This window comes from Hirundo rustica, chromosome 11, assembly GCF_015227805.2.
Source record: "Hirundo rustica isolate bHirRus1 chromosome 11, bHirRus1.pri.v3, whole genome shotgun sequence".
Classification (NCBI taxonomy): domain Eukaryota; kingdom Metazoa; phylum Chordata; class Aves; order Passeriformes; family Hirundinidae; genus Hirundo; species Hirundo rustica.
Window position 1 is genome coordinate 10,299 of NC_053460.1, and position 25,168 is coordinate 35,466.

At 40.6% G+C, this 25,168-nt stretch overlaps 3 protein-coding genes across 4 annotated transcripts in view; 1 reads left to right on the forward strand and 2 right to left on the reverse strand.

Moving 5' to 3' along the window:
• On the reverse strand, nucleotides 1–6,471 carry TMEM231 (transmembrane protein 231). 2 transcript variants are annotated; one of them, XM_058422136.1, is made up of 7 exons: nucleotides 6,046–6,461; nucleotides 5,800–5,969; nucleotides 4,645–4,773; nucleotides 3,143–3,286; nucleotides 2,776–2,857; nucleotides 2,541–2,651; nucleotides 6–1,623 (listed from the first exon to the last, which is right to left on the reverse strand). In XM_058422136.1, exons 1-7 carry the CDS (start codon nucleotides 6,185–6,187, stop codon nucleotides 1,439–1,441), a joined length of 963 nt encoding a protein of 320 aa, XP_058278119.1. In that variant the 5' UTR covers nucleotides 6,188–6,461; the 3' UTR covers nucleotides 6–1,438. The 2 variants fall into 2 exon arrangements, with proteins under 2 accessions (XP_058278120.1, XP_058278119.1); XM_058422137.1 differs by lacking the exon at nucleotides 3,143–3,286 and having other exon boundaries at nucleotides 1–1,623; nucleotides 6,046–6,471.
• On the forward strand, nucleotides 6,343–11,350 carry GABARAPL2 (GABA type A receptor associated protein like 2). The gene is made up of 4 exons (XM_040075665.2): nucleotides 6,343–6,739; nucleotides 7,051–7,106; nucleotides 9,030–9,202; nucleotides 10,746–11,350. Exons 1-4 carry the CDS (start codon nucleotides 6,706–6,708, stop codon nucleotides 10,834–10,836), a joined length of 354 nt encoding a protein of 117 aa, XP_039931599.1. The 5' UTR covers nucleotides 6,343–6,705; the 3' UTR covers nucleotides 10,837–11,350.
• ADAT1 (adenosine deaminase tRNA specific 1) overlaps nucleotides 11,325–25,168 on the reverse strand; it is a 25,387-nt gene continuing 11,543 nt past the window's right edge. Inside the window, exons 8-10 of the mRNA XM_040075666.2 lie at nucleotides 24,784–24,883; nucleotides 21,082–21,168; nucleotides 11,325–16,383 (exon numbers count right to left, since the gene is read on the reverse strand). Coding sequence (XP_039931600.1) covers nucleotides 16,251–16,383; nucleotides 21,082–21,168; nucleotides 24,784–24,883 — 320 coding nt within the window. The 3' untranslated portion in view covers nucleotides 11,325–16,250. The remainder of the gene's footprint in view (nucleotides 16,384–21,081; nucleotides 21,169–24,783; nucleotides 24,884–25,168) is intronic.

The following is a 25,168-nucleotide window of genomic DNA, read 5'->3' on the forward strand; positions in this document are numbered from 1 at the left end:
GTGCAGACACATACCAAGTTCAGTCAGGGAACTGACTTATCTGAAAAAGTGATTATATATTTGGTAAAGATCATCTTCACCATAATGAACTCCCTGAATTAGCTCACGCAGTCACACAAGCACCATTACTGCTGCAAAGGAGAGCACACCAGATGTATATTAGCTTGAGATATGGGAGAAACAAGGTCACAACCCCCTTCATTCTTGCGGTGCAGTGGCTAGAAGCACTAAAAAGCAGTAGACAGTTGCTTTGACTCTGGAGATGGTGACATGAAGCCAGTTATCAGTAACTCTACGCTGCCACAGAAAGACTTCAAAGATCCAAGACCAATCTGGAGACTTTTGGAAAAGATAGCTCTCCCAGCTGCCAGGATGCTGAATTCTAGAGGACAATGGCCAAAAAGGTGGCATACTGCTAAGCTGCTCTTTTCATATTTCATAGCTGCACCATGTCTTAAGAGTTCAAGAGAACCAAAGACACTTGGAATTTTTTGCAGAATTCTAGCATCTAGAATTGTTTTAAGTTCTGTCCTGCCATAACACTGTTTTGCTAGAATTAATTCTTTAATGCAAAACTGAAAACATAATGGAAATTATGTTGTCTTCTCTTGTAAGCTTGTCTGGCATAACAAAGTTAGCCCAGAAAAAGAAGATAAAATAATCTTCCCCATGACCACCACCATCAAGAACAAGGGACACAGTCTTTCAATATTTACCAGGTGATTATAACTTTTATCTGTTCTAAACTATTAAAGTTCTGAAGACAATTATTCACTTACTTTGAAACTCTGAAGCATCCCTGGTAGAGTATTTTGCTAGTTTTCTTTCAATAGACACAAGGATTCTCTGTTTTACTATTCACAATTAATGGTCTGGTGCTACAGTAATAATGCCTATTGTAAATGGTTGTGCAAATTTTGCACACACTGTCACCCAAAACCTGGTTTCTTATTTCAACCTTTAATTTATTCATCATCCAATTTAATAATTAAATTGCTGAGTGTGTATAGCCGCAGTTACAGAAGTGCATCTCTGACCTCAACTTATCCATGCATTTTTTCATTTCATAGTGCACATAAATGCACACACAAATAACTCCTGACAACTCTAAGACTGCAGTGAATTGATTTACAAGAAGTAAAAACAGTTAATGTTGTTACTTTTAGCACATTATTTTCAGTTTTCAAGATGGTTTTTGAGGCATGTTCCAGTTGCAGAAAAATAACTAGGCTCTTCTTTAACTGTCAAAAATATAAAAATTTCCAGCTCCAAAGCAGTGTTCCTGAAGAAATTAGATGAATGAACATGTCTTTTAAAAAGGAAGCACAGAGCACAGCTGGAACATGCTTACAAAATTCTGATGTAAGAAGTATACAGAGAATAAAATCAGGTAACTGTTTCTGAATGGCACTTCTATGAAGTGTTCTTAGGCATGTCTTCAGGACTGGTGCTGTTTGTAGGCTAGTACTGGAGATACAGGAAGAACTGGTGATACTGGAATTGTAGTCAACACCTGATTCTGGAATAAAAACATCTTAATCCTACGAAATGCCCAAAGAAAGATAAGGAGGATGCTGACATACTGGATCCAGGCAAATTTAATAATTTCCCAAAATCCTGGCTGATATTTAAAGAAAGTCAAGGAGTGTTAATAGAGAAGCTTCTGATGCTACCACTGTGATATCTAAACAAAGAAGTTCATAGGCAGAAAGGCACAAACCTTGTTAAGACATCAGTTTATATCACACATGCTAAGTCTCTGAACCACAAAAACACCTAAAAGCCTTCTAACCATGGTAGGTAACAAAAGCTGTAGAGAATGTCTGTCCTAGAAGACATTTAAATCAATTCTGGGTAAAGTACCTACTTTGTGCATGAGTCATCAGGAAGTAGTTATTGTTAATATTCAGGCAGATAAACAAACCTTGGTAAGAAGTGTTCTTCATACAGATTCTTCTAAATGCAGACTTGTTCTTGTCTAAGTCCTTAAAAAGAGCAAAGAACTTAACGAACAAAGAATTACTTTGTTAAAAAAATTCCAGTCTGTCTGCACATGAACAGATGTAACTACCTCCCACTGTGGGAGTTATTATTTGTTGAGATGATCTTGCATAAAGATTTCTAATGATTTGCTTTAGGTCACAGACTACAGTATCATGCTTGGCAAGTGGCATCTGTGACAGATAGAGACAGCAGGTACTGCAGAACCAATACAAGATGTACTACAAATATTCCCTTAGAATAGGTAACAAACTGCTTTAAAGGCCTTTCTAGCAAAGATGAAAATCGACACAGGTTAAAGAAAGGCGAAAAGTGGTTATGCATGCACAACATGTTCTGAAGGAACGGACAAATAGGTATTTCATTAACTCCAGAACTGTAGCATTTGCTAAGCTAACAAAAAAAATTAAAAAAAAAAAAAAAAAAAAAAAAAAATTTACCAATACATCTGGGAAAAAACCAGTTTTCACTTGGCCTGTATGTGGTGGAGGTTCAAATAATATAACCCTGTTATGTCACAGTTTGTGCAGTTTTCAAAGGATATAAGATAACTTCCACTGGGTAATGAATGGTGGCATTAATGATAAATGGCGTATCTGTTGCTCTTCCAGTCATCCAAACAGGGCTGGGATCTGAAAAGACTGTTGTCACTAAAATGGAGAAAGGAAATATCCAGGTTAAGGGGCTTTTAGGTATTAATACACAAGTCATATACTTCACAAAAAAAGCTGCCAATATGCTAACTACTACTGTCATTTAACTATACATTCTTACCATTTCTATCCCAATATGCTGCAATGATGTTTACTAGATCATAGTCACTTGCAAAGGGACTTGTGCCATTGACCACAGATACCTGTTACAACAAGGAGACACTTTAATTATTTGTCCAGTCTTCAAGACAGTAATTCTTACACAAAGTAACTATGCCCTTCAAGGAATGAACATAAACATCAGACTTAACATCTTGGCGGAATAACCTCTTCCCTCCTGTAGTATAACAAGAAAATAGCAGTTCCAAAGTCTTAACAAGTTCACTCTGTGGAGCAGTAGAAACAATTCGGGTGTCACCTATGATACTAGGAGGATTAAGAGGTTGGGGGGGCGTGAATTGAGGGGGAAGGGAAAAACATTTCCTCACATTGTATCTGGTATCCAGTCCACAATGGTTAAGTAATTGCCTCTGGTTTAATTTCAAGTCTCCATTCACATAGAGCTGAGACCCTGGCACAGGAGAAAAAAACTGAAGAAAAGCCATGCTCTGCATCACAAAAGTTGACATTCTCTGAAATAGTGAACACAAAAAAGGAAAATTGAGGGGGAGGAGGAGGGACACAACACACTTTTCTACCTCTTGCTATCTACAAATTTTTCTACGTGGATTTATTTTTCTATGACTCCCAAGTCTCAGATCATCACCTTAGTCTAAACAAGGGAACACCAAATAAAAAAAATACCATTTTTTAAAAGAAGTGAACTACCTTAGTTAATAGTTAACTAACTTTATTAACTCAACAAAGTTCCACAGGAAATTCAGTGAAGTCCAGTGTCTGTGGCTAATGACAGAAAGATTTGACTAGCCATAACATGTAAAAAGCAGCAAGGTGACTAAACACATTCATTGGAGACACGCTTTAAGAAACTCAGCAGTCAAAATCAAGGACTTGTACTCTGCAACAAGAACCAAATAAAGAAGGTAGGTCCTTGGTTCTTATTGACCACTCAGTCCGAAGGAAAATTTCCACATTTGCAGTGCAATAAAGTGTGGTGAATATCGCAACTCTCTGTGATACTAATACCTGACCAAATACTTCAGCCCAAATTTAGGACTGTTGGGCCTTTATTCTGGGCCTCAGGCTTAAGAAGATTTCTATACCATATAGCTATGCTTGCTAAGCTTGTCCACCTGCAATCAGCAAGACTCTCCAAAGAAATAGCCTAATCTCCCTAGGAAAAGAATTTCTTGTCTGCACAGCTGCACCCCACACAGCTCTGTATTATTGCTCCTTTCAGATGTAACCCTGGGTGCTCTGTGCACTGGTGTTTTACTCTTTGCTTTAGATATCAATTATACTGCCACTTGAGGTGCAATGGCAGGGGAATCGTATTGTCTTGTCTTCCTGTAACACTTGCTTCCTCATCCCAGTTACAAGATACAGAAGATCCTGCCAGATGATTACGATGCTTCAAGAGCTGTTAAGCAAAATCTAAGGAGTTTTAGGCTGCTGCAAGGGCCTGACTCTCCACTTCTGAAAATGAACCGGTTACGTCAAGACACAGCAGTGTGTAGGAATGGACATCCTTCTGCCTACTGCAAGATGCTCTGTTATTTCCAGGTGCCACCCACACTGATACTCACTGTTGTGCACTTCTGTCCTGTATGGTGCACTACAGCCCAAGAGAATACAGAGCTTAAAAATTAAAAAAACCCAAAAACATTCCTAACAAAGTGTATCAAAATATGTAAGAGAGCTCGACTAGGAATGATACAGCAGAGAAGGAGAAAATAATATTTTTTAGTAAAATACATATTTTAGATAGACATTTCAAGTGTGGAAAGTTTCTTTTCATCTTTTGTCTAACCACTGCTGGAATATTACAATGGGTCTATACATCACAACAAACAAACCAAAAAATGCTCACGTAAAGCTGGTAGGAAAAGAGTAGAATCAGCTGAACACCAACTACATGCTCTGTTGGTTGTAGTGGAAGTTCCAATTTAAAATGCAACTGATCCATTTTGCCATCTTGATTTTTGTCTTCTTCTCGAGTCTAAACAAATTTTTTTTAAAGACAGGAATTTCTGTTAGAAAGAAAAACAAAAAAAGTAAAACCCCAGGGAATTTCCACAACTGCAGCACAGACACACCAAGGAAGCAAATAAATGGCATAGGTAGGAATGCAATAAAAAGCTACTTGACTACTTATAGACAGAGGACTAGAGACAAACAAGTCATCCACACTGATGTCTGTTATCCATTGTCTCATATACCCCTCCAGAGAGAGGTTTACTTCAAGGTCTTTTCTGCCCTACACCATCCCCTGCATGCTACAAAGCATGCCTTAATGCTGGATATTCTGTAAGACACAGTGCAAATATATGACTGATGGTCAGGCTTGTGCCTCCTGCCACTGCAGCATGCTTCTTAAATAGCCTCTATATTACTGATTCCTGACTGTGAGCCAAGGCTTGGTATCCTTGTGTGCCAGTGTCCAGTACTTCAGCTACTTGCAGATATAGCAGGGCTTGTAATAGAGGCAGTCAGAAAAATAACTGCCACCGTGAAATCCCAGAAAGAAAAGTGACTGGAAGGTAGAGATTATGTGCTATGAAGGCACGTATCTGCTTCCAAATCTAGGGGTTACCCTGCAAACTTCACATCATGATAAGCTATTTGGCCAGGGGAGAGGGGCAAAACTAATTTGAGGAAAGTAAAAAATTTGGTGTGTTCATGCAAGCCACCACCAGTGCTTACAGACATGGTTTAGTGGCAAAATTGGTGGGGTTTGGTTAATGACTGGACTTGGTCCTACGGGCTTTTTCCAGTCTTAAGTAATGCTATGATTCAGTAACACCGAGAGGAGTGAAAAGGGACTCATTAAAAATCCAGCAAATCCCGACGTGAGGCACAAGGTTTATACATAGACCTGCTGCTACCTGAAGGCAGCAGTGCCTGACGGGCCACCTGCTCAAAAGCGCCATCAGCACTCGTGCCCTGAGCCGGCTGCCGGTCCGCTGGCCCCACTCTGCAGCCTCGCTTCTCGCCACTGTTGCCGGGCAACCCCGAGTAGGCCTACCGACAGGAGCGGGACTCGGAGCCGGTCCTCCTGGAGTCTGTTGAACGCTGGGAATGTGCTCCACGCCAAGAAGCTGCCCGGGCCAGACCCGATGGTGGCGACGAAGAGAACCTCGTACCGGAAACGAACAGTGGGCTGCTCCAGGTACGCGCTCTGCTTCAGCCAGAAACCTGAGGGCAGAAACAGCACGAGGTTTCAGGGATGCGCCGGGCCCGGTAGGGCCGCGCGGGGTCCTGTGGCGCTCACCGTGGCTCCGGTATGCCAGCAGCAGCGGCGGCACGTAGGTGAGGGCCGTGATGAGCAACAGCGCCAGGGCAGCGGCGGAGCAGAGCCCTGCCCGGTAACGTGTATACAGCGCGGGATGCGAGAACAGATCCACGCCAGCCATGGCGAACAGCCCCCAGTGCCCGACAACACTACCCTTCTCAGCACGCTCTCCGACCGCCGCGCCTTCAGCGCTGCACTGGCGGAGCGTCGGACTGACGAGACACCGCGCCAATCAGCGCCGAGGGGACGGCCGGATCAGCCAATGAACGCGCACCGCTGCCTCACGGGGCCGTCGGCGACATAGCGCCCGGCAGCGGGATGGGGACAGACGGATACGGACACCTGCCGGGGCGGCGAAGTCTGTGGAGCGGCTTCGAGTGCCCCGGGAGCACTACGGGCGGCTTCGCACCCACGGAGGTGACTCCGTACACGAACGCCACAGCCCCGCCCCCGCGATCCCCGGCCGGAAGCGCGGCTGCTCAAGCGGTTGCCGGGGAACAGGCGAACCGGAAGTTCCGCCTGCCGAGCCGCAGCTGTTGTTGTGACAAGGGACCGTGACAGCGGCAGGCCCGGCACGAGCCCCCGCCCCCCGCACACGGGCCTCGCCGCCTCTGGCTTCGTTCCCCGCCCGCCTGCACCATGAAGTGGATGTTCAAGGAGGACCACGCGCTGGGTAAGGGTGGGTCCGGGCCAGGTGCTGCCTGGCAGCGGCCCCGCTGCCCTCAGTCTCCCGTGTCGCCATCTGTCGCGGTCGGCTTCCCGAGGCGGTCGTCTTGTCTGTGGGCGGATAGCCGCTGGCGGCCCTCGCCGAAGGGTGGTGCGATACCCGGGGACAGTCTCTCCGAAAAGCTAGAGAACCCATTCGGAGGCGGGAATATGATCGCGATCCCCGCAGGATCACGGCCCTGCCGGCGCTGTCCTCTCGGCCTAGGACCCCGGCAGTATTATCACTATGCAATCACTAATTACGAGTTTTGTTCACAGAGCACAGATGTGTCGAGTCCGCAAAAATCCGAGCCAAATACCCCGACCGTGTCCCGGTGAGTAAGCAAGCCAACTTCAACAGAGTACTTAAGAGGCAAAGGTGGATAAACTGTTCCCCTCCTGCCCACTCTGATGAGGTCCTCCTAAGCAAATTAATTTTCCTTTTTGTGTTCTTAGATGTTTTAAAGAAGCCCCAAACACATCTATCTACTCCAACGTTTCCTCCTCTGCCCCAGTGCATATTGACAGATAAGCTTTCTAAACACTTTCTAGGGATTTTTATGATATATCACGGTCCTGCTTTCTTCTAATGGCAATTACATCCCAGCAAACACTTTCATTGTCTTGAAGATTGTGCCTGATCCTTAGAAGGTCTGTGGAGACTCTTGAAACTTTGACCATCTTCCGTCCTGGCTACATGAGTTAGATGATATCCCTCATGTATTCCATGCTTATATATATTCCACACCTATTCCAGTCATCATGGTGAATTTCCCCATGCAAAGCCTGTTGTTTGAAGAGCCTCCTTTCTGCATTAATACCTACCAATCTGATAGTGAATGATCACTCTTCTTCCCTCCACAATCCCTTTTAGCATGTTTCAGTCTCTAGAAGACCACAGTTCACATCCTTATGTAACAGCTAGGAACATGTCCACATTCTCAACTATACTGCTTGAGTGTAAAATTTCCCACATCCCGTCTGACATGTGCCAGTTAGTGCCACTCCTGCCTCTCACCTTTTGGTAAGTAACTACTCCATTAGCACAGTCCAAAGAAGAATCTTCATTCCTATTGAGTTTTTCTGCTGCTCAGTTGCACCTAGTTACAAGATTTTCTCCAGTTGAAGTCTGCCAAGGTGATACGATCCTTGCTGTTCTCTCTTTAGCTATACCCCTCACACGCAGACTGCAGCATCCTTAATGACCATACATCTCCACAGTATCCATTTATCCATTTCAAAAATATCCTTGATAGCCTTAGGGGAAAAAGAAACAGAAACTCATAGTGTGAGTCAGAATGACATGCTGCTTTATCAGGAATGGATAGCAAGGTATAGACAGATGCAGGAATTAAATCTCAAATTGCAGCAATCCTTTGTCCTGGACCAGTGTGTTTTCTGCTTGATGGTTCAAATTGAGCCACGTACCGTTGATACCAAATAGTTGGTATCAATTTAATAGTCAGAAGTGTTTTTCAAACTTAAATGTTTCAAGTGGAATGCAGAGCTAAGGAATGGAGACCCTGGAACCTCTTGTAAACTTTATTTATTGACCTGCTCTATTCTTCCTTCAGGAATCAGTCTGTGTAATACAATAAGCATCGGGTATTTTTCGCAAACAATACTTAATTATCCTTCTCCCTGTACCTGTTGCTTTTTGTTTGGTTTGTTTATTTTTGTTTGGTTTTGTTTGTGGCCATCTTGCTATCTTTCCTTCCTGTAGTCAATTTCTGATTTCCAAAGCACTGATGAAATACTCTCAATGTCAGTTCAGCAGAATACAAAGGTAGCTTCACCAGTACCAGTACAGTGAAAGGATCACCTCCCTGTCCTCTACCTAATGTAGTCCAGGACATTATTAGCCTTACTTGTGTCCAGGGTACACTGCTGATTAATTTTCAACTTTGGGTCCACATTGCAGTAATTTCATATTGTGAGTGTGCTAAAGGTTAAGCGATGTGCATACTTTACTGTCACAGGTGTCTTTAAGGCATAATGCACCTTTTTACCCCATGACTGCCAAACACAGGCACAGGAAGTTTCAAGCCATTGTGTATATGAATGTAGGTTTCAGTGCAGCTGTAAAATCAGGTTTTACAGTGCTGAGCCAGTTCTACCTCTGATTTGGTTGCGGTCAGGAAACCTTTTTGTTCATCCCCTCTGCTCACCACTGTAAGCCTGTACGAGCAAACGATCGACCAAAGCTGTCTGTTCATACCAATCCTGAACAGCCTGACCTTCACACCTGCACTTTACAGGTCATAGTGGAGAAGGTCTCAGGATCTCAGATTGTTGATATTGACAAGAGGAAGTACTTAGTTCCATCTGACATCACCGTGGCCCAGTTCATGTGGATCATCAGGAAGAGGATTCAACTGCCATCTGAGAAGGCAATATTCCTCTTTGTAGACAAGACTGTTCCGCAATCCAGGTGAGAGGCTATTCACTTGGTATTCAGAATCATTTCAGCAAGCCTGTGCATATTATAGGGTCAGTAACACCACTCTTCGAGGCTTATTTGATGATTTTAGATGTTTGTCACATCTTAATCTCACTAAAAGGTTTTTTTCTCATGAGTTTGATAAACGTCTTATTTCTTGAGCTAGCCTGAGAGGAAAAATACGCTATGATTTACTTCCATGACAAAAGGGTGAGCTTTGCAGTTACGATGTTGTGGCACTTGGTCGAGTGCAAAACATGCACATCATCGATGTCAAAAAACAGTGATTCTCAGTGTAACAAAAAAAGTTGCACATTAAATACTCAATAGCAAATACCATAAATTTCTCTAGAAAAACCCAATAACCTGTCAGTTTACAAAGAAATTATAACATTACAGACTAGTTGCTGGTTCTTTTATTAAAATTATTTACTTCTATTTAAAAAAAAAGAAAAATTGCAATAGAAATTGCTTCTATATAGGAATAAGTTTCATTTTCTGCTACATACAGAATATAGCAGAACCAGCTACTACAACTTTTTACACAAGATACCTCAGTAACATTTAAGGAATTAGTATGTCCTTACATGCCTTAGATGTGATATTATTCATAGTCCTTAATCGTATTAAGAAAGAGTCCCTCCAGGTAACCTGATACACAATGGAGACCTGTGAGAACCATCCTTTTCTGCTTGCTTCCTTCTAACAGTACTGAGAATGCCTGTATGTCATCTTTATAACGGTACTATGGAATTGTTAGAAGCAAGAAAGAGAGATCCATTGTCTCTTCTCACATGTTCATAATGAGATGGCACATCTCAGTTAGAAAAACAGTGCTTTGATCATTCAATATTAATGTAAAAATGGTAACTTCTTAACCAGTAAACAAAACCACAATCTGTTCATGGCTCCGCTCATCTCACAGACTGAGTTTATTACATAAACTTCTGGATGAGGAGTTAAGGATGTCGGGTTGGTGATCTATCCACTACTCACCAATTCTCTTCTATTTCAAGTACTGCTTACAAATCTTCTCAGCTCCTCTTTTGGGCAGAATGATGTCGTTGTTTTCCCTGTCACTCACATCCAGTCTCCATCGTTCAGTTCATTAGCCTTTTCTCACTTTTGGTAAGTCGGAGAAAGGTGAGCTGAGGAGGCTTCATATGTGTACCTGACTGATGTCTAGTGCTCCAACCATCTGTAGATAGGTGGTTGGAGCAGCTGACCAGCCAAGTAATTGCTAGGCTTTCTTTTTGTATTCAAAACAGAGACCAATTTCCAATAAAATAAGGAAGCACTCTGACAAAGGCATCTGTAAAGAAATATAAAAAATTTGCTCTGCAGAGAGTCCAGGATCATTTCGCTAACCTAGGAGTCAACTGCTTTTCATTTATCCTCATTCTTTGTATTTTAACCTATACACAGATTTACAAGTTTTAGCTTCTATTAATCCTTGTTTATATGAGGTTCTAACTGTTAATGCTAGCAACCTGCATGAGCCAAGCAAACCATTTCTCCTTTTTTCCCTTTCCAGCTTAACTATGGGACAACTTTATGAGAAGGAAAAGGATGAGGATGGATTCTTGTATGTTGCCTACAGTGGAGAGAACACATTTGGTTTCTGAATGGTGGGTCTTGGCTACTGTACCATCCTGCTGTGTATCTTGTAAATAGCTGATCACTTTCTGTTCTGACATCCTCAGAAGTTCCTCCTCTATACATGCACTTGTAACTGGATTTATTTCTTAATATATTGCTAGGTCTTGTTTTATTAGACTGTTAAATTATAAAAAGAAATTTCTGTTGGTTTTGTGCTTTTTTTTTTTTTTTTTTTTTTTTTTTTTTTCCTTCTTCATGGCTATGAATTCCTAGAGCCTGAGTTCTTTGGGGGGGATACATTTGATGACATTGATTAAATAATAAAGCAAAGTAGTTGGGCTACTAAAACATGAAGAGAAGAACACACATTTATTCTGTTTTGACATGTTAGTTTAAGAAAAATAAAACCAGTAAACTAGTATTGGGAACACTGGATTTACTAGCTTATCCAAAGCTGGGAGCAAGATGCTGATCATGTTGAATTGAGCTAGTATGTTCTTCTTTCCCAATTAACAAACAAGTACAATAAACATTCCTATCACAAACAGGCACTGCTGTCATTTCCTTACTTTCATTTTGGCCAGAAAGTTACTCATCACACTTACTAGATGCTACACAGATGCTTCTTTTACTTACTAGACATTGTACAGCTTCTCGAACTTTAGTGTGTGTGCCTGATGATACCAGGAAGAAACAAGGAGCTCTTTGTAGGTTTCAAAACCAATAGCTTCAGAGCTACCATTATCTCACAGATAACTTCTATTTACAGGTGCCCTTGGATTGTGTGGGAGAGGGTGGAGAAAACAGCTAATTGACCTAATTGCACAGTGCTGGAGTTCACACTGATATTAAAGGGTAACAGTGGGTTGAAGAAGTAGCATCACTTTGACCTTCCTAAGCCAGCAAGGAAACACTAAATACAGTTTAGATTCCTAGTAAAAGTTTTAATTCATTTACGCACTATGTGATGCCTAAGAATCTAGTTTTTAAAATGCTTCCAGTTAAGTGGAAATTTACTACTTTCCAAATTTAAATCAAATTCATACTAACTCAAATCCCCATGAAGATCCATTATGCCTAGAATTATTTAGCTCTGCAGTCATTCACAAGTATTGTCAGTCTGTGAAATGTTCACACTATTACTGAGGCTTGTCCCAGTAACTGGGATGCATGTGCCTACTGCATCTGAAAATGTGCTGTTGATCTCAGTAAGCCTTTCATTATTCAGAATAGCACTGCACTGTAAACCACTTTAGGAAACACTGTTAGTCCTTCCATCCTGAATTACTTCTAACTCCCTTTTCACGCATTAATGTTTACTCTTAACAGAATTTTTGATTCAGAATGAAGAAAAGTGGCTTCATTTTTTTAAGTTACTTTTTATTACTGGAAAATGTTCTGTTCCTTTATGCTGAAACTTTTTCGACAGTTATCAAGTAGTATTTGTTCTGAACGATTAACAGAGGAGTAAGAAACACTTAAAAATGCTAGATAAAGTTAATTACATGGTAGCAAATAGACGTATCTAAAACTAAGGGAAGATGTTATGATTGAGATAACTTTTGGATTACCCTTCATAAGCTCCTAAAACCACCACACAGTGGCTCTCTTTAACATCTCTGTATTTTTTAGTTTAGATTTAGGAGCCCAGAAATGAAAGTAGTTGCAGAAAATGTAGGGATAAATATTCTACAGCAGTAACTTTACTTTTCATCTGCATTTACACTTAAAATGGCAACAAAACGTCAAGATGTTTCCTTTTCCTTTTCAAATGCATAGGTGAAATGCATCGCTTTAGATAGTACGCTCTTGTCAAATTATATAAAGCATTTGATCCTGTATGATCTTCATTTTCTGTTAACCCTTCAGTTTAGCACTGAATAAAAAATGAAGAAGTACCTCACTATTCCTACAGCAACACCTCATGTCATCTCCAACATAACTAAACCAGTACTGGATGAACTTAACATTCAGTAAATATTTAGTGTTCAGGCCAAATTTAGACAGTTTAGATGGTCTTTCCTCAAAAATTATCTTGCTTCTACATGCATTTATGTTAATTGTATATATTATGCACCTATCATTTTTGCAGCCCTCTTATGACATTCTCAGATAGTCTGAAAGAACACCACCACCTTTCTTTCCTCCTAACAGAATTCTCTTGCCCTGAGCAGCACAACCATAGCTCTTCCTGTAGTGCTTAATTTCTTGCAGTCGTCTTTTAACTCCTAGTGAAAGGCTGCATCTTGTTTTGGACTCATGGTTTGTTTTTCTACAAATACAGTAATTTAAATACTCTTCAGTTTACTCAGAATGTATTGGGATCAGTAAGCCTTCCAGCCTGTGTTAAGGTGAGCAGTGGAAGCCCACTGTGAAGCTCAAAACCTTGTTTTCTCAAAGCCAGTGGAATGCTAGCATCTGGTCTCATGGAACTGCAGCCTCAAGGTCAAACAGATTGATTACTCCTCCCTACTTGTTTCTATGCTCTGGTTTTGACTTCCTTAAAGATAAGCAGGCAATCTCTGTCCTGCCTTCTTACTGTGGCTGAAAACAGAATGATGTCTCTAATAGTGACGGCTGTTAAAGACATCCCATTCAATGACTACAGTTTCTTTGTCCTGGCAATTGGGATCCATTGCCCCCCAAACAAGTTTGGGACAGGCAAGGACCTATCTGGGTAATACAGATTTGCTCATTTTACACATACGGTGGGAATCTTAGTGCTCTCCTATGTTCTGAGGCTCTCACTGCCAACTGTTTGCTTGTCCTCATTAACCATGCACTGTGGGCACTTCATTCTTGCTACTTCCCTCCCTGCTAACTCTGCTCTCCCATGGCAGTCTCTGCATTCTACTGTCCTCCCTGTGCCTTACCTAGCTTTGTTTTTTGGGGTGTCAGCTATCCCAGCACAAAGGAGTGATACAGGCTTGGAACACGTCAACGGTTAGTTTCCAGGAGCAATTCTTCTGAAAGATCTGCTAACAATGATCTAAGTTTAGTTTGCTACCTTTTGCAAAAGCAGAGACTGTTCTTGGCTATCTCTGCATTTTTCCCTTCTAATTTTCAGAGGAGTTTCATGGTACTGCCAACAGCATTTCCTGACATTTTGGAATGAAACAGATTGCATGATTTAGATACTGATTTTCCATCACAGATATGCCATCCAGTTGAGGATGAGATCCTGCAGGCTTAGCCGCTCAGCCTTTTCAATGCTGTTCAGTTTCAGCTCCTTCCCTCTCTTCGCATATTCACTGCCTTGCTCTAGGCTTAAATATGTCCTCAACTCCATCCAAAAAGTGAGGTTACCATCCGCCTTCAGCACTTCAAAAACTACTTTTAAACCTAACAAGTAACAGAAAAGCAGCAGTCTACAGTTCACAAGTATTTTAGAAACGCACAAAAAAATCTTACAAGGAACAATCCTAACAGCCAGGCTCAAATTTTAGAAAAGAGTTAAAAGAATTTAAACCATGTAACTGCTTATCTGAAAACTGATGCAAGAATACAGAACTAGTCTTCCGTAACCCATTTTAATATTGCAGCTGGATAAGAAATGGGAACATTCCAGTCTGGTCAGCAGGTTCACTGCTGACATTGTTGATTAACTATGGGAAACTAGGTATGGTAAGTTAATAGTTGCTGCAAGATTTCAGCGAAGAACAAAGGTAAATTTCAGGAACCTGGAAATCTACTGACAGCTCTTTAGGTACACCTCAGAACTCTGCCCTTGGAATGCTACTTGCTCAATTACAGGAATAGCTCCCGTTTATCTTCAGCAGTTCACCCTGTAGCCCATGTGCAATGGCATCTGGCCATTTTTTATCCTCTGATGTCTACTCCAAGTCCCTAATCTCCATAATCCCTTGCCTGCTACAAACACATAAAATTACTTCCCCCTCACCAGTACAACTGGTATTTCTGCATGTTAGTGCAGGATTTGAGAGAATGGGCATATGCACACAGAATTCAAGTTGTTATTTCTTCAACAAGAGAACAATTCTTACTTGAAATGTCAACCTAAGTGTGAAGTAAAAAAGATTTGCTGCTGCTATCAACTCTCAGACCCTAATGTGATGTATACTGTTTGGTCCCATATGTATGTAGCTCAGCAGGTTGACAGCAAAGGTTGTTTAGAGAACTGCTGTGCCCATTTTTCAAATCCAAAACTATAGGATACCAAAGAACAACAACAACAAAAAAATTCAAATCACTAAAAAAAATTTAAGTTCTAAATTATCCACTTCTTTGATCTTGCTCTTGCCTTGTCCAAATATTTTATGAATTGTGGTTTACAAGAGAAAAATACAAAAGGAGAATGTGCTCAGTAGCAGTTACACAGTCTTGAAAATGCTCATGAAAGGCAATAACTGGGACAGGTTTAAGGAGGATTGCACGCTTCTTCCCCCACAACTGCTCACAATGTTGACTGTCTTGCCATGCAGATGTTAGTTGGTAATAAAGTATAATGACAAGAAACTAGAAGAGATATGCCAGAACTAGTTGGAATACTCACCAAAGCATCTCCACCTTTGCTAGGCTATTAATGAACACAAGGAACAGTGACATAAATGGCTGAGGCATTTCTGCTTTTAACTGGCCATTTCCCACAGAGGGGCATGGAGATGGACAGTGACTGAAACCCTTAAAAGCAGGTAAATGTTTGCCTGGAATTACACAGGACTGACCAATTTGAACCAAGTAAATCAGGAGTTTTCTTTCCTGCCTACAGAAGCAAAGCAGTTGAAAGATTATCTGGCCAAGTCCTGAAATTGAAACGCACAGGATATCGTAAGTGGTATTATTTGACAGACTCCTCCCCCCAGTGCTTTTGCTTCTGCTCTGGCAATATCTGTAGCTATGTTTAGTAAACAGCAGCATATATGAAGGATTCCCAGAAAAAAAAAGGCACTTTAACAGAACTAGTTTTTCCAGTTAGAAGCAATGGGGCGGGGGGACACAGGAAATTCTTCCAGGCACCAGACAAGAAGAGCTCAGTTACAGAAGTATTACTTACTAGACATTAGGGTTGTCCCAACAACAGAAAAACAACCACAACATTATGAGAAGTGGAAGAAAAAAGCAGTACTAAAATTTTCCACAGTACTGCTTCAATTTCAGTTGACATTACTTTCACTGTAATGACTATGGCTAGTAGGTCACATCCTCCAATACTAGGATGGCACATCACTGCTTCCTTTCTTTTGGAGGCATATTGTTTCATGCAGCTCAGATTTTAAGTCAACAGCGATCCTTTTCTATATTTCATTAAAAAGGGGGCTTCAACTCAGTAAAAATAAAGCATTCTCTAAATTGCTTTCCTTTTCACTCCTATCTCTTTACAGCACACACACTAGAGAGTGTCTTTTTCTGGCCCTTGAACTGCAGAGGTATCTGCTGTGGACCAGAGCTTATTCCTGGATTCACACAGTCACATGGATCCTCATGTGAAGTGCAGGTATTCCTTGGCATTCTTGACCCAACCCAGCAGAGCTTGGCTACGCAGCACTCTCCAGGCCTCTTGATAATTTAATGCAGCTTCCTTGTAGTCCCAGTAGGTTTTTAAACTCTTCATCCTGACAAAAAATGCACAAAAATGAAAACAATTCTATGATCCTATTGAATATGAGGTCACAAAAGGAAAAAAGAAATCAAACACCTAAGAAACCTGATGATCTCCTATAAACTCTGGCATGCTACTTAGTGAAATTCTCTTCTAGGGAGACTCGGAGACATCCAGGCTCTAAAGCTAGACATTGTCATCAATCTTACAAAAGGAAGCAACACAACTCTTCCAGCGCTAGAAATGTCTGTGTTTGACTGTGTGACCACAGGTTACAGAAAACTTCTATGACAGCAAAAACCGTAGAAGCAAAGCTGAAAAGGTGGCTAGAGTGCTTTGAATTGGGTGGAAGTAGCCTTACTTAGTGTGGTAGAAAACTGGCTGTAAGGGAAAAGGACAGAATGAACTGGACAGTTTTTCTTTTCCAGCAAAAAATTAACAGGGAAGAATAAGACAAAGGAGAAAATAATCTCTTTTCTTTCCCTAAAGCAAAAGAGACTCATCAGTTTTGGTGTTACTCCCCTTCCTCAAGTAGCAACTATGCCCCAAAACCTCAGCAGAACAATTGGTCACTCTGCTGAGTACATTACGCCAATGATTTTCAAAATAAAGAAATTCAGGTCTAGAGTATCTGAACACAAGTGCCTGTAAGACAAATTCATTACGACTTTTTTTCCTTTCCTTGCATTCTGTTCCCAACTTATTTATCTTCCTTTGCCAAAACATCTGTCAGCCACATGTGATATGCAATTATTTATACATTAAACCCAATATGAAGGGAAGAGCACAGGCAGCATGACCTTCACCAAGAAAGATGAAAGAGCCAAACTACTACAGGAATCTTAATCTGTGAGGTCTGGGAACCACTGCACTAAGTTCTAAAACAGGCTTTCATGCTCAAAGGCAAGTATGATCACCTCCCGAAAAACCCCACAGCTCCACCATTAACAGCAGACTATCAGAAGCTGTGCTTGAGGCACTCAGCATTCTGCTATAAATTTATTTTTAAAACACTGTGATAAGCAAAGCAAGCCATATTATCTATCCTTCAAACCTTGTGTTCAGAAAGGTGTAAGAGTGGAGAACCTGTCTATGCCATTGCTGAATATGGGAGACATAGTCTCTGAAAAAACCTGCCCTGCACTCTTATCACAGCCAATCCATTTTGCTTTCTCTACCTCTTTCACATTAATCATATGCTGTGAAACTAACCTCTGAGCTGCTCTCAAAAATTTCATGTAAGGGCCACACTAGAACTTTCCCCCACCTGGCCAGTGGAATGGTCACAGAACCCCATTATCAGTACTGGATCTGGAACTGGAATCCTCCATACTGTGAACTGAGCAGGAAGAAAGAATAGTACAATCTTCATTGTGATGGCTCCTGACTACAGTTTAAGAGGATTAGTCATGCATTTAATAAGCCAAGCAAGAAAGTCAGGGCAGGTTTATTTTACAATGTCTCCCTAAGATTCAGACAAAGGGCTATACAGCCAGCCACATCTTGAACAAACAGCAATGCCTGGAGACTCTCTACAGTGGATGCCACTGTATGACAAGAGAAGGTGTTCACTTCCCCAGGTGGCGACTAAGGCATGTTTTTTCCTAACACCAGAGAAAAAAACCCCAGTAATGCAAAAAACGTCCCTTGTCACATCACCATCAAGTGATCTGCAAACAACACTGCAGAGGATTTTATGGAACAATTCAGATTAGCAATAGCACAACACTTTACAACGGTGTGTCACCATTCCCTGGGCAGCAAGCATGGAAAACATGAAAAGAAAAAAAAGAAAAAAAAAAAAAAAAAAAAAAAAAAAAAAAAAAACAAAAAAAAAAAAAAAAAGATGGATTTATGCACTAGTAATTTCAAAATGGTAACATGTGAGAGGGAATCAACAGAAGAAAATTAGGTGGCGGTAACAGGTAGCAAATAAACAACATTAGAGTCAGTCTAGCTAGAGAGATGAGAATTTAAATAAAGCACAGAAGACAGATCGTAAGAATTATTGCAAAGGAAGAAAGGTGGCACACCGTAATACAGTACTATCTGGTTCTTGGAGAAGTAGCTCTTGCCAGCCAAACATCACCTCCTTCTGAGTCTTACGTGAAAATAAATAAAACTAAATCCTGAAAAAACCAAATTGATGAATGTCATGCTTAACATCTTATCTAAGATATACTACTATAAATACCTAAATTTGCCTTTTAGAAGAGTCAGCAAAGTTCTAGCCCTAGCAGGCTGTCTACCTGTTCCAATTTAATAACACCCACACAAATCTTTTGTGTGAAGAATGAGTAAGAAAGTCACAAAAAACAGGAGAAGCAGCTTTAGATACAAACACACACCAAAAATAAAAAAAAGGAGAGAAAAAACCAAACAAACAAAAACAAAAACAAACAAACAAACAAACAAAAAAAAACAACCACCAAACCAAAACAAAACAACAAAACCCAAACAAACAAAAAAAAAACCAAAACACCAACACCACACACAACCCACCAGAATAAGTTCCAGGTAAAGCTTTAAACTCCCCAGTTCCTATCCTAAGTCTGACAGTGGACAACAGTAAATGAAGGCAGTGTTACATGAAGAATAACCCTTGTCCTAATATACCCTACAACTACAAACAAGCTGTTCAGCAAATCTGAAAATACTACAGAATGAGCTTTCCTTGATGGAGCAGAAAGATGGGAGGCAAGAAACACAGAAGTGGACTAGAAGAGTTATAGAAGGAACTTAGGGTCAAAGTGGAAAAAGGAAACTGGGTGACAGCACAGCCTTTGAGCCAACCATTTGTGGGAAGAGATAACAAGATACATTTGAATGCGAAGAAAATAGAAAACTGGGTAACAATGAAATATGCAGACATTTAAAGAAGCAAATTGAGCATGTAAGATTTCTTATCTGAAGTTCGCTCAAACTCACACTCCAAGAGGGAAAGAAAAATCAAAATATCAGAATACCGTGTAGAAAGGAAAAGGGAAGATGGGAAAAAAAAGCAACACAAAGACTTTTTTTCTTTTGCTTTTTAAGTGAAGAGGAGGAAAACCAAAAGACTTCAAAGGCAATCAGCTGTACAAGCTGACTAGTGAGCTAGCACTTCTACTGAGTCTGTGCAGAGTAAAAACAAGGTCACATCTGTGAATCAGCTGGACTTTGTCAGGAGAAGCCCAGACAAAAAAACAGTAAAGGACAAACAAGTCAAAGGAAATTACAAAGCCAATGGTCTAGAAAAGCCCTGAGGTGAAGTGACTTTATGTAAGCAGCATGCAATCCTGAGTCACCTACCCAACCATGCACGAGTTCACAATCTGTTTTGAGGAAATTATGATGGCTAAACATGTGAGGACAAACTCCCACCCAAAAGAGGTTAAAAATTTAATATTTCAAACTGATTTAAGGACAAAGTACCCCTACTTATGGAATCAGTTGAAAGCATCTCAGCAACAGCATGGTCCATGTTAACACCAAAACTTTGAAACACTTACGAGACACTCCTATAGACACAGAAGGTAACTGCAATCTTTAATTCAACAGAACTCAAAAGCAAGCAATATCCATTAATTAAAGATCCAGAATGCACTTACTTTGGGTAAGTTTGCTGGATCTACTGTCTTAGTACCATGAAAGGGTGAAATGGCCTATCTCAACTGCTTCTAGTCACATAATTGCCTCCTACTTCCTTGGCATGGGTTTTATCTGTTTCAGATTTCCATTGGCCAGTGAAGTTCATTAATCCAAGAGAAAACATAGAAGACAAGGAAATTGTTTTCAGCCACATTACCTAACTGAACTTGCTCATCATGAGATTGGAGAAGTACTACTGATACAAGGGAGAAAACAGTAATCTATAGCCAGTAGCAGCAGAGAACTGCTGTGGGACCAACGCCATCAGCAGCTACAAGCAGTTAAACTGGGTCAAGAGTTGGGATAACTGCATCCTAAAGCTGGTGAAATTATATCTAGAAGTAAGTCTAAAATAAAATAAACCTTCCGTTGCAATGGATTTGCAACCTTCTACATCTCCAAGAATCTCTAAGCCAAAGAGAACTAAGTTTCTGTAGACATGAAACTATGCTTTACTTTATAGTATACCACCAAATACTTAATGCACCTAATATTATGCCATACTGGATGATTACTGCAAGCAATTAACCCCAGTCTGATAAACCAAATTTGTTTTTAATAATGTAAAGGAGTATCTCAATTGCGGCTTCCTCAGACAAAAGCTACTTTATTTTCTTCCCAAAAGGTCTCTGTTTATGCAACATATCCAGTGCAGAAAGAGCCCTATACACTAGCTCACCTTACTAGCTCTCACTCTAAGATGAAAACTAATTTTAACCTAGACTTAAAAAAAAAAAAAAAGTTTTTTTTTTTACTCAAACTCTTCCTTCTTGTGTATCAAAAAAGTGGAATTTGATAGAATTACTGAACACCAACTAGATACCAGTAACTTCATGGCAATCTTGGGATGAAGGGTTTGAATACCACCAAGGGCAGAGAGTTGCAGGCAGCTGATCTAATAGCTCGTTTTCAAAAAAGACACTACTTCCTCATCTTGCATCTCTATCCATATTTTTCAAGTATCAAAGTTTAACAATGTACTTATCTAAAATAAGATTCATGAGCAGATACTGTATCATCACAGTACTCTTCAGTTTCATTAGGATAAATCACTCTTCTAAAGGCAATTATATGTCTTTACCGTAGAGTGTCTGGTAGATCCTCTTGTGAAATACTTGTCACCAGCTTTTGGAATCTATGGAAGAGTTCCACTTTACAGATTTTGGATCTGATATAAAAAAAAATTAAAAATTAGGATTTCTGATGGAAAAAAAAACATAAATTCACTCCACCTTACAGCTCACAGCAGCACATCCCAGCTAAACATTTTTGATAGAAAGCATTATGTTCACTTCTCAAAGAATGTAAAAACTTCTCTATCATTTGACTTTTCCTACCCATTCAAGCTACCCACCTGCCTTTTCCCTTAGTTTTAAATGCTATATTGACAAAGAGCTGCATTGCCCCCATTCTCCCAGGCAGCACTCACCAGTTTGCAGAATGAACATTTTAATATCACTCTCTTATCTGCATGAAACTGCACTGTCATCGGTTCACAGCTGCAGTAAGTTTTAGTCAGAAGGACTAGTTCCAAAGCAGATCAAACAAGCACAGGACTCCAAAGGCTTTTTCAAGCAGTTAAACTTTGTATGATTCAAAACAAATTAAAAAAGGAGCAGAAATATCTGGAACAATGCTGATGTTTTCACAATGGTGACAAGGACACACTGAGCAACAGCTGCAGAGCAGTTAAATAAAAAAAGGCTCATCAAAAAATAGAGTGAGTCAGTTCGAAAGATCTTTAGGAGCTATTATATACATCGCTCAACTTTGAGACCTTCTCTTTTCCTAAGGGGTGGCAACCAGAATCACTGTTTATAAAGTGTAGTTTGTTTTTGAATGGCCCAGCTGTTTCCTCTATTTAACTATCTTTGCATACTTGTCCTAACGATGACTGATTCAGTTCCCCAACAAGTGAAAGCTGATTCTCCAGAAGCACTGACAACAACAACAAAAAAACCCCACCAAAAAACCCAAAAAAGACAACGACAAAAAAGAAAAACCCAAACAAACAAAAAACTCCCACAAACACACCTTCCTATGTTGCTAGCATGTATTTTAAGAACATCAAAAATGGCATAGTATCACAGAATCTCCACAAGGATCATTAAGTCCAACTCCTGGCTCAGGAAAATCCCAATAATCCCAGCATGTGCTGAGAGCATTGTCCAAATGCTCCTTGAACAAGAACCACTGCGACTACTGCCCTAGGGAGCCTGTTCCAGCACCCAACCACCCTCTGGAGTAAAGAACCTTTATTTAATATTCAGCCTAAACCTCCCCTGACACAGCTCCAGCCATTTCTCGGGCCCTATCACTGGTGGCGAGAGAGCAGAGAACAGTGCCTGCACCTCTGTGTCACCTCACAAGGAAGTTGTAGCCTGCTGTGAGGTCTCCCCTCAGTCTCCCCTTCTCCAGGCTGAACAAACCAAGTGACCTCAGCTGCTCCTTGTGGGGCTTCCGCTCCAGACCTTTCATCATCCTGATGGCCCTGCCTTTGGACACTTACAGCTTTATCTTCTTATAGTCCTGTGCCCAAAAGTGCCCCCAGAAGGTGAGGCCACACCAGTGCAGAGCAGAGCGGGACAATTCCCTCCTTCACCTCGCCAGCAATGCTGGGCCTGACGGCGCCCAGGGTGTGAGTGGCCCTGCTGGTTGCCAGGGCGCTGCTGACTCATATACAACCTGCCATCAGTCAGGACCCCAGGTTCTTCTCTGCAGCTGCTTTCCAGCCTCTCATTCCCCAGCCTGTCCATACATGCAGGGTCACCCTGTGCCATGTGCAAAAACTGGCATTTGTTTTCGTCAAACTTCGTATGGTTGGTGATTGTCTAACCCTGTTATTTGTTCAGGTCTTTCTGCAGGGCCTGTCTTCTTTCAAGAAAGTCGGCAGCTTCTCCCAATTTAGTGTCACTGGCAAACTTACTTAGCGTACCTTTGAGTTCTGCATCCAAGTCATTTATTAGGATGCGGACAAGCACTGGCCCTAAAACAGGGTCCTGCTGAACCCCACTGGTGATGATGGTATGCAAAGATGCCCTAAAATTCAACTTTATGTGTCAAAGTTTCATCTTGTAGTTTTTGGTGGTTTAGTTAATTAAGCATTAACAAAAGCACATACAAGACATTTACCTACAAATTCCTTTCAGTCAGTCAGCTTTACCTTCCTTGGTATTTAATGTTATCTAACATACTGAAAGGGGAAAAAAATCTTAAACAACACCTCCCAGCAATCACCCTGAGACTCCTTGAGAGGAAAAAGAATGTAGAAATACAAGTCTTGTTTATTATTAAGCACCATCAGTCTCAATAAGGCTGTAAATTCCTTATTTTCATTATAAAAGTTCCTTTTGTGACTGTTTACCTCAAAAGCATAAATAATTTACTTGTTTGCTGACACTGCTTTTAATCCTGATTTCCTAAGGAAATGTTTCTATTCACACAGCCTTGTAGGCTCTACTAACTTTTGAAAGTTTTAGTGAATTTCAAGTACGTTGAGAAGAGGATCTTTCAACAATAATTGAGTTCTTCCACTTTTGTGCTAATTGTCAGCTAGCAGATGGCTCTCAAGTTTTACAGCTGATGCACAAATGCTATGTAACAAATTTAAGCCTACTCAGAAAAAGGGGTTAGCTCGTTTGTTTGATCTTTCACATGTCTCCTAGAATACTAACATACTGCATATTGAAAATGAATATTCTACAGGAGTCTGTCTTAAAAGATGCACTAAGCCACCAAGGTCACCTGTTTTAGCAATACCCCAGACACCAATACTGGTCACAAACCACAAAGTTCCTGGTCCTCTTCTTTCCACTGAAAATTTGGAAATACTAGGATATACCAGGATAAACTTCAGACAAATCAGGCCTAACTTCAAGAAGCTCAGAATATGCAACTTGCAGGCATATGAATAAATTCTCCAAAAGAACTATCTAAACTGTATTTATTTAGCTATTCACCCCTCGTCAGGATTGTCATCATCCTCCCAAAAAGTCTGGGAAACAAACAATAAGACCACTGATAAATTGGTAGTATAATCAGCCAACAGCTGAAACAAGAACCCCAACCCTCAAGCTGAATTTCCACAGAACAATGATAATTTTGGCCACCTCACCTAAAATGAAGATAACATAGAGATGGAGAAATTTATCTGCAGATGCTTATGAGTAATCCCTCTCAACCTCAAGAAAAATACGTAACTATTTCTTTAAACTATGATTGCTGATAGAGGATTTCTTAAAGAGCACAGTGCCAAGATGACAGTTGGAAAGGTGACATGTTCACATTAGGAATATGCTGCCATCATTTCAATACATTTTCAAACTTTAAGGCAGAAAATTATGTTTCAAAGCTACACTTTTAATGATCCAGGACAGCCGGCCTGACTATTAAAGAAAAAGAAATCTCTAGAAAGAGAACATGCAATGCATATATTTCCTTCACCGTCAGCAACCAAAAAAAATACAAAGCAAAAATTCAGTTTCCTTCAACAGTAAACATCCTTTTAATAAAAACTGATTCCAGTCCCTCACCACCATTATTTACAATGTTCTCAACAGTGACAAAGAAATAGGATAAACTTGTTAATTCTCATTTAACTTTCACTATTCCAACTGCCCTCTCTCCCTTACACAGCGACTCTTCCTTCTCCCCTGCGCTCTACCTTCCACCTGCTTCACCACTCTCTAGATTTCCTCCTGCTCTGACAGCACCAACATGAGCTGACAAAGGCGTGTAAGCTAACAAATAAACTATGTGCCTAGATACTACAACACTCTCACACCTGCTCTGATGGCTCCCAATCCCCTTCTTTGTTGTTCCCTGGCGGAAGCCGTCTGAGGTGACATCCAGAGGTTGCTCAGGGACTGCACTCCAACTGATAGCTGTAGGAGAAATTGTTATGAACAAAAGAAGATGCTCTTATCACAAAAGGAGAACCTTTCCTTTCATTTTATTTGTTCATGTGTTGCTTCCCAATATAATTCAAACTAGAAAGAGGACAATGGTGTTCTAGGGCCAGAATTCTAGTGTCTTAAAGAATGCTTCATTTAAAAATATGAAAACACACACACAGAGCTTTCATCTTAATTAGATCATTTAACAATCCATGCCTCTAAACATCTGGCCTTCAGCTTTGTAATTCTCCATTTCTTAGGGGGATTCTACTA

Bases quoted from the DNA above. Each gene is read 5' to 3' on its own strand.
- GABARAPL2 (XM_040075665.2), top strand. From the start codon at position 6,706: ATGAAGTGGATGTTCAAGGAGGACCACGCGCTGG. The intron at 6,740-7,050 runs GTAAGGGTGGGT...TTTTGTTCACAG, and splicing joins CAAGGAGGACCACGCGCTGG to AGCACAGATGTGTCGAGTCC. The intron at 7,107-9,029 runs GTGAGTAAGCAA...TGCACTTTACAG, and splicing joins AATACCCCGACCGTGTCCCG to GTCATAGTGGAGAAGGTCTC.
- TMEM231 (XM_058422136.1), bottom strand. From the start codon at position 6,187: ATGGCTGGCGTGGATCTGTTCTCGCATCCCGCGCTGTATACACGTTAC. The intron at 5,970-6,045 runs GTGAGCGCCACA...TTCTGCCCTCAG, and splicing joins GCTGGCATACCGGAGCCACG to GTTTCTGGCTGAAGCAGAGC. The intron at 2,652-2,775 runs GTAAGAATGTAT...TCTCCATTTTAG, and splicing joins AGCATATTGGGATAGAAATG to TGACAACAGTCTTTTCAGAT.